Source organism: Sciurus vulgaris (genome assembly GCF_902686455.1).
Source record: "Sciurus vulgaris genome assembly, chromosome: 7".
In the NCBI taxonomy this organism is placed as follows: domain Eukaryota; kingdom Metazoa; phylum Chordata; class Mammalia; order Rodentia; family Sciuridae; genus Sciurus; species Sciurus vulgaris.
This window is the reverse complement of record NC_136467.1, coordinates 118,476,053-118,485,012: the sequence shown is the minus strand read 5'-3', so window position 1 is coordinate 118,485,012 and position 8,960 is coordinate 118,476,053. Positions and strand designations below refer to the sequence as shown.

At 45.6% G+C, this 8,960-nt stretch overlaps 1 protein-coding gene across 1 annotated transcript; it reads right to left on the bottom strand.

Annotated features, from left to right (window-relative positions):
• Nucleotides 1-1,881: 1,881 nt before the first annotated feature.
• LOC306665572 (SAYSvFN domain-containing protein 1-like) lies at nt 1,882-8,687 on the bottom strand. Its single transcript, XM_079147195.1, has 2 exons — nt 8,270-8,687; nt 1,882-2,800 (listed from the first exon to the last, which is right to left on the bottom strand). Exons 1-2 carry the CDS (start codon nt 8,681-8,683, stop codon nt 2,462-2,464), a joined length of 753 nt encoding a protein of 250 aa, XP_079003321.1. The 5' UTR covers nt 8,684-8,687; the 3' UTR covers nt 1,882-2,461.
• Nucleotides 8,688-8,960: the final 273 nt, after the last annotated feature.

The window sequence follows — 8,960 nt, the reverse complement described above, 5'->3', positions numbered from 1 at the left end:
TTAGAAGCAGCCATACATTCAAATAAAGAGTGCTACTAAGGCTTCTCAAAAATTGAGTCTCTTGTATGCTGAAGGGAAGTCTCTACCTTAGTGGGATTATTGTATGGATCCAAACCTCCCTAATTCAGAATCACAGGCATTGTGTTTCAGGGAAAACCTAAATGATACATTTTAAAATATAAATTAATTCTCTCATATGATAATTATTATTGCCCTGGGCATTGCAATAAAACTTTGATTAGAGAGACTTCTCCCTTGCAATGGGCTTTTTAGAAACAGGCCCAGCTACCCAGGAGGCAAAAACAGGAGGATTGTTAAGTTCAAGGTCAGTCTCAGTAACTTAGTGAGACCCTGTCTCAAAAAAACAAAAACGAAAACAAAAACAAAAACCAGGGCTAGGGCTGTGGCTCAGTGGTAGAACACTTGCCTAGCATGTGAGGCTTGATTCTTGGCACAGCATATAACTAAATAAAATAAAGGCCCATTGACAACTTTAAAAAATTAAAAAAACAATCAAAGAAAAGGCTGGGAATGTAGCTCAGTGGTTAAGTGCCCCTGAGTTCATCCCTGATGCCCAAAACAAACAAATAAAATAAAAAGTAAAAACAGGAAAGACAGTGGGGGTAAGCGAAGTAAAATATCTGGGGAATTCAGAAAGCCTTATGAAATAAATCAGAACACAAAATCATACCTTAAATAAAAATTCTCATGTTGCATGGGAATTAATCTGTTTCCCATTCTTTCTACGTGCCCAGTCCAGACAGATTTCCCAGGAGGAAGATTTCCCTGTGAACTAGGAGGGTCCTCCTGCTCACTTGGATGACTCCGAGGACAGAGTCTGGCGGCAAAGGGCGGGAGGACGAGCAGTGTCCAGCGGAGAAAGTTCAACCAGGGCCGGGACCCCAGGTCACTGAGCCACAGGATGGAGTGATGAGAACACCCTCCGCACTCCCCAGAACTAAAACTGCCCCACTCTTTCGCTGTTACCACGTGCTTTACTTTGTCCCCTGCCCCATTCCCGGCTGTGTGCTCAGACGACTGGCAACATGTCCGCTCTTTCATCATCGTTATCCCAAGTGACTACCCGGAAGCTAGCACTGAATAAAGGAAAGATAAATGTAGACTGAGCTAAGAATCTGCTTTAATAAGTAAATCAGGCAAGAAAGAACAGAAGAATTAATGGGCCTCTATTACTAAACAATGATTCATGAATGTTGAGTTTCATAACACAACATAAAAATTAACAGTTCACCGGGCATGGTGACTAATCCCAGCAGCTTGGGAGGCTGAGGCAGGAGGATCATGAGTTCAAAGCCAGCCTCAGTGACAGCAAGGTGCTAAGCAACTCAGTGAGACCCTGTCTCTAAATAAAATACAAGATAGGGCTGGGGATGTGGCTCAGTGTTTGAGTGTCCCTCTGAACACTGAACTCAGGCCTGACTGACACTCTCCATGCAATTTCTCATCAGAGTCCACAAGTGAAGGACTTTAAAGCCCTCAGAAAATAAGACGCACCCAAGCAGTCATTAAGTCGGGAGCCCTTTGTCAGCCCTCCCCTTTTACACACTCGAGAAGTTTTTCTCGCTGAATTTATCATTAATAACCATTTATCAATTCCCTGATAATGACTCTGTGAAATCTCTCCCTATGCCTGTCACTTAGGACTTTGACTCTTCTTCTTTTACCAATGGGGACAAGATAATAGAAGAATCAAAGATGGTGATGGGCAATGAATGGGACCTGTTTCTGAAAAGAAAATGTTTTAAAGACATTTTACATTTCAATATCATTAATGAACAAAAAAAGCAAGAATTAAAAGCAGAAGGTAAAATAGAAACAAAAACAAACCAAAAATTTGAAAAAAAATAAATGCTAAAAATATTCTTTTTTTTTTTTTTTCTTGGTAGTATGAACTCAGGGGCACTGGACCATCAAGCCATATCCCTAGCCCCATTTTGTATTTTAGCTAGAGACAGGGTCTCACTGAGTTGCTTAATGGCTCACTTTTTGCTGAGGCTGGCTTTGAACTCTCAATCCTCCGCCTCAGCCTCCCAAGCTGCTGGGAATATTAAGTCTTAAAGAAAACATTTATGTTTAACGTACAGCCCTGCTGTACTTAATCATTACTTCAAATAGCTCAATATTTCAAATAGACAATCTCCCAGTGCCTTCCTAGTGCTCAGAATATCTCTCAAATGACAAGACAAACAGATCTCCTTTTCTGAGCAACTTTTATAAACTGCATCAGCCCTAAAGGTCATGTCTTCTGGAGAATTTCACCAAAGAGAAGTTTAAAGATAAAACTGCAGCAGCAAGTCAGGGAAACTGGAGGTCCAAAGAGTCACACAGCCACAGAGCCAACCTGCGAGCTGTCCTCAGTCCTGTGCGTCTGAACCCAAGTCCACGCTCCAGGGGTGGGAGGGCTGGTCCCCGGCTGGCTGCAGGACAGTGGAGCAGGGTCCTACCTGCCCGCCAGGGGTCTAAACTGTAACTCGCGTTCCAACTGCTCTGCTGTCAGGGTGCCCTGGATGGCCTCGCAGCCTGGGTTGAACACAGAGTAGGCGCTCTTCTCCCCCTTCTTCTTATCCTCAGGGCCTCGGGTCCCTACGTACATCCAGTAGAACAAGGAGAGGACAAAATAAGCCAGGCCGAATTCCAGCTCCACAAACAGTCCCAGAAGGACCAACCAGAGAAGAACCTTCAAAAAGGTGACGTTGATCAGGAGAGACTGATCCCATGGCGGAGGAAGGGCTGCACTCCGAGGGGGCTGGGCGGAGCTGCTCCCAGGCTGAGCAGCTTCCTAGGAGACACAAGCAAACACAGGGCAGAATAACAGGGTAATGGAGCGAGAGGACGAACTCATCTGAAAAGCCTCCTCGTTGCTCCAGGAAGGCTGCTGGCTCATTGATTCCTATTTTCTTGCCCTATTCTCTAAAACAAGCATTGCCGGAGAGCGCATATGCTGTGCTTCAGCTGTACCCAAACTGATCAGCACTTAGCGAGATGTGACCCCATAAAAACCTGACAGCACTCAGATGGAGTCCCATTCGTGGGAGTCATTTCTTCTGATGAGCCTGCTGCTAACAAAAGCTAATTTGTGCCGCAAACAAAAACTGCCCAGTAATTGATAATGCAACAGCCATGAAGTTTGCCTCCCACACAGTCAACGTACACTTGATGATTTGATTAGATAAAGTATTATGAGTGACATGATTCTAAAGTGGACACTACACACACATAAACAGGGAGGCAAAAAGAAATCAGTGCTACAGCCATTACTGGGGCCTCTTACCATTCCACCCCATCACCATCCTCAGGTCTTGTCACTCGTCCCAGGGCCCAGCCAGCACCTCCTGAGCAAACTCTCTGCCTCCTGTCTCTTCCCTCCGCAAACAGCAGAGACACAACTGCTAAATTAATTTTTTAAATGACATGCCACCCTTCTATCCACAATGTTCAATAAACTTCCACTGCCTACAGGTTAAGATTCAAACCCCTGTAGCTGGAAGCCAAAGGCCCCCACATTTCCACAGAAAGAAATGCCAGTGCATAGCCCCTGGTCAGGGTGCTAATGGAAGACCCATGGGGTAGGTAGCTATAGGAAGCTTCCTCTCCACATGATCCTCTATTCCAACTCAACTGGTCTTATTACCAAAGACATTCTGCACCCTGGAATCTCCTCCAGCTCCCCTCCCTTCCCCAACTCCTTCCTCCCAGGCCAGCACAGCAAGTGAACTGGAAATGCCCTGGCCACCAGGGAGGGTGCCCCTGTGCCTCCCAATGCACAAACTGGCTCTTCTCCACGGTACCAACTCTTCAGTACTGAACTCGCTGTGAATTTAGGTCACACACATCAGTTCATACATACGTGTGGGCCATGGATGGTCATGCCCTTTAGCATCTCCAGAGCCAAATACAGCACCTCACACACAGATTCTCAATACAGAGCAGGTCTTTCAGTTTTTATAACTGCCTCTTCAGTTATATTCCCTGTTCTTCTTCACATGAATATTTAAAAAGGGACCCAAAATATCAGCTTCCATAGATTTACAACACTAGAACTCCACTGTTAGAACTTTCTTTTTTAGCATCAACATAGTAATTATTGTCTTTTCAACTGGGTTGGAAAGTCTGAATGGAGAGGTCCTAATATCATCAGCAACATGCCCCTACCCTAACATTTATTAAAGAAAGAAATGTCCCTTTCAGATCTGACCAGTGCACACAATAGTTCTTGCCCAAGAGAAAGAATGTTTCGGGGAGGACAGGTTTGGCTTGGCTGAGAAGAGGACAGGGTGACTGCTGGGTCCTGGGTGGTGGGTTGGGGATGGGTTGTGAGATGATGGGGGAGGCAAGGCAGGCCACAGTAAAGACTGGAAATGGGAAGCCACTGAAGGTCTTCACAGGGAACTAATGTAATCCAATTTACAATAATTTGTCTGCCACGTAGAGAATGTACTGCAAGGGACTGAAAGTCTATAGGGGAAGGGTTAGTTGCTCATGCAGAAGCCCAGTAAGGGAGGACCAGGCACTGATCAGGGTGGCAACAGGAGTCAAAGAGAAATAATGGATTGATGGATACAGAATACATATTGAATGTATATGAATTGAAATTTGCAGTAAGTTGAATTTATTTTAATATTCAGGAAGCATAAAAAAATAATGCCCATATGTCACTATTTACTGAGTCCCTCCAAAATGTCTGATCTCCCATAATCTAGAAGGCAGGCATTATTATTCCCAATTTACTGTTTGGAAACAATGAGAGGTTAAAGCAAGTTCCCTAAAATCATAAAACTAGTGATGGGCAGGGGTAAGGTCCATCTAGGATGTCAGAATGGTCCCCTCCAAAACCCTTCTAATTAGGGGCCATTATGGAGGATAGTAGGGGAAAGGTTAGAAAGCTAGAGGGAGGTATTAGTGGAGATGGTAAACAAATTAACAGTGGGAACAAACAAGGGAGAGGAGGGACATGGAAATTCCTCTGCTTCACTTGGAAGTTATCTGGTGCTGATTCACCTTCTGCCATAAAAGCCATGTGCAGAAGCATTTGTGGCCGTTACATCACGTGTAGGAACAGTTTAGGGGTGGCATTTCTATTCCTCCAATACCCAGTCACTTCCCACCTCAGGGCCTTTGCACTTACAGGGTTAAAAGGAAAAGTCCTTTCCCCTTCCATTACCAGGCAGGCTGCCTCTTCTACAAACCTCAGATCAATGTCACCACATGTACCCTTAGCCTTATTCCCATGTCTATGCAAGGGTGGCTCCTTCTGATTATATGTCACCTCCTCAGTGAGGCTCTCCCTATTCACCCAACTTAAAACAGCACTTGCAGTCCCCCATCACAGTACCCCGCATTTACGGTTTCCTTTCATAGCATTTATTGTCTGGTTTTGTCTTCCTTCCCCTGCTGCCCCAAGCTGACATGCAAGTTCTAGGCAAGCAGGACTGTGTGTCTTAGTTACATTGCCTCCCAGGATTAGAAGCCAGAACACAGTGGGCACATGGCAGGACTTTACTGAATGAATGATGGGGAGGGAAAGACAAAAATTCAAGATGACTCCAATATTTGGGAGGTGATGCAAGGCAGTGCTTAGTCAGGTGGTTCCAGAGAAGAACAACTGAGCCATGGGCCAGTCTGAGCCAAGCTGCCAGTGAAGTGCTGCCCACAAGTATGGGGACTGGTACCTGGAGCTGGGCAGTGTCTGCATGGGACAGGGCTGAGGAAAGTGGCAGGAGGCAGGAGGCTTCTGTGGGATTAAAAAAAAAAAAAAAAGAAAACAAGCATTTTTGTCCTAATGTGGTAGAAGCTCATCACAGAATTAAATATTGGGTTTTGGGGGCTGCTTTTTCCCAAGCAAAATACGGGGCAAGGAAGATGAAAGATGTGAACACTTCCTTATCAATGACTACTGAGAAAAAGCAATTATAAAAAGAAAGCTAAAACAGCCTCTGATGGGCCACAGTGTGCCATCAAAATTATTAGGTAGAGATGGACTGTAATTTAAAAAAAAAATTTTTTTTAATGAGAATTTTTACACCAGAGCAAACTCAGAAATGATAACAGCCAATGAAAATGAGGCTAAAGCCAAGTCCCTTCTGAAAAGGAAAGCAGTGAACTGGAATCAACCAGAGGTCCAGCATTTCCTCTTATCCTTGTGTCAGGCCATCAGCTTTGGGGCTTTTAATAAAGGAAGCTTTCTCCAAGTTCAGCTCCTCTGAGTTCAACTCAATGATCTCACAGTCCTTTAGAAATGAGACTTATAGTTAAAAGCTCATTGTGTGGATTAGACATTGTTTTTTAACTATAGGGGGGGAAAAGAGCAGGGGAAATGGATTCTAAAATCTTGAGCAATTGTTCTCATAAGTTCTAATGAACCATAGTTATCCAAAGACAATTGAGACAAACTGCAGGAAAGGAAATGGATTGTTGAACCCTGCTGCCCCCTTTTGCTACAAGTGAGTGGGAACCCTACATACTGTGGAGAATACCACCCAATCAAAATTGAGTAACAAGTTCTTCCTGATTAAAAAAAGAAAAAAAAAAAAAAACCCAGAAAAATAAAACAAAAAAACTAGATTTTGTGCAATAATAGATATACTTAAGGGAAATAATTTTAAAGTGAACAGGGTATACTGCTTCAATACATTTTGACATTTCAAAGGAATTCTTTGAACAAAGGCCTTATGAGGAACAAAGGCCTTGTCACAAATTGTTGCAAAGCACTGTTATCCCTGGGCATGCTCTGTCCTGGGTACCCCCCACATACACACATACACTCCAGTCCACTATAGTCACAAAGGAAAATTAAATGAATATCAAAATTAAAATTCATCTGCAAAATAAGAGATTATCAGAAGAAATAAATTGAGGATGAAAGGCTATCATACTAATCCAAAACTTTTTTTGCCTTGAACAGTTTATTGAACTTGAATATGCTTCTCTAGTCCAATGGTGATGCATTAGCATATGCCACCAATGGCAGTTACAGTTACCACACTTTTGCAAGTTTTGTATTTAAACCCCATCTCTAAAGTACAGGCTGTCTGGGCTACTGGTTGGCATGTGCCCCAGGTGTGAATAAAATGAAGCCTTAATTACTGCCACTTTTTTGATTACTATTCAATTTAGACCTTTTACCCTCTATTAGCAGTGGACTGAGGCCCCTCTTGGTTGTGCCGAGGTTTCCCAAAGTCACGGTATAACTGGGAAAACCTAAATAAACTCTCAAGCTTCAGTTGCTTTTAGATGACTTTAAAGTCACTAATTCTGGAGATCAGGCGGGTGAACAATACATTAGTCGTCTCCCATCAGTTTGGCTGTAAATGACTCTTCTGACTGAAGCCACCTCTGGGTTAAAACATTTGTCTTCAGCCAGCTTCCCCTGTTCTCCTAGGAAAGATGCCTTTTGTATCCTACTGACTACCTACAAAGTTAGTTGTTCTTGGGAAAGGGAAGGGAAAAGTCCTGAGGGGTAAAACCTACTAATCAGTCATTTTTCTCTAGGTTTACAGAAACCAGGATATGGATGATCTTCAGGTAACATCAAGTGTGCACCAAGGATTTGCTAACCATGTTCTTTACTTAAAAGGAAAATAATGTTTAACTTTCAGGAAAATAACGTGTTTATCTGAAAACTTATAGGTACTGACCTAAGAGACGAAAGTCGATTGTTATCTCAAGGATATTGTGCCAGAAGAGAAAAGAAAGCAGGTTCTAGATGAGGAAGACCCTGCTAGGGGGTAGCCTTCCTGCCCCTTGCCCCTTGCTTCTCCTCTCCGTCCCTGTAAAAGCCCTTTGTGTCCCTGAGTTTCCTAAGACGGTCTTTGTCGGTGAGTCTCCTATCTTCTTTGGTTTGCTGGCTTTCCAAATAAATCTTTTTCCTTGCCCAACAATCTGTCCTAAGTCACTGGTCGTCTTGAGTTGCGTATAAATACAAACATGGGTTTGGTTACAAAGGGGTCTACGATTCTAGACCCTCGCTTCCTGCCTGGACTCAGGAGCTGCTTCGCATGCGGGCTGGCAAGAGGAGGTCAGAGCCAAGAGTCGGTGGTGACCAGTGTGGCAGGAAACGCAAGGTCCCGCCCCAGCTCCAGGGAGGCCTGCAGCAGCCTGGGCACGCAGGCTGCTCGACTTCCAGGGGGCGGGGCCTGTCCTGGAGGGGGCGGAGTCCCAGGGAGGGGCGGGGCCTAGGGCGGAGTTTGGGGGGGAGGCCGCGGTGGCATCCCTGAGGCCAGGCCCCCGGACGAGGCCTTGCTCCGCTCACCTGAGCGAGGCTGGGAGGGGCTCGCGCATTCGCGGGCCTCGGTTTCCGTACCAGTACCAGGAACCGTGTTAGCCAGCCTGGGGCTGCCTTTGGAGTCGCAGCTACTTCCGCCTTCTCTCCAGAGGTTTGTGCGTTCCGGCTCGAAGTGCTGGGTTGGGCAGCCAGCCCGGCCCGTTTGCGAGCCTCTCGGAACTCAGCTAACCGCTGTTCCATGACGCGCTCCGCGCTGCCAGAGCGCGCGCCCGTCGGCCGGCGCGCGGCGTCCCTTCCCCGCGAGGCCCAGTGCTGAACCGCCGTGCGCCTGCGTCGCCTGTTTCCTGATGCGCATGCGTGATGATGTGTCTTGGCTGCAAGCTTCCGAAGGTCTGTGACGTCCGGCCTGAAGCAGTCCTCTCTTCGAACGCACGTATGCATTGTAGACTCAGAACTGTTCCATTGTTCCTCGGAGGAAAGCACTGCCTTGCTCCTTCTCACATCAGGTCTCTGGTCCCAACACATCCAGCCTCCAGTAATGTTGAGCGCTCTTGCTGGGCACCAAATGATGCGCACCACAGTGAGAAGGTGATCCCAGGCACGGAGAGTCGTGATCTCTGGGAGGTTTCTAATATCAGAAAGACAAGATGCATCCTATCTTTTCCTTTTTTCAGGGTATTTCAGCCTCGATACTTGGAGAGTGGTTTTCTCACTGCTT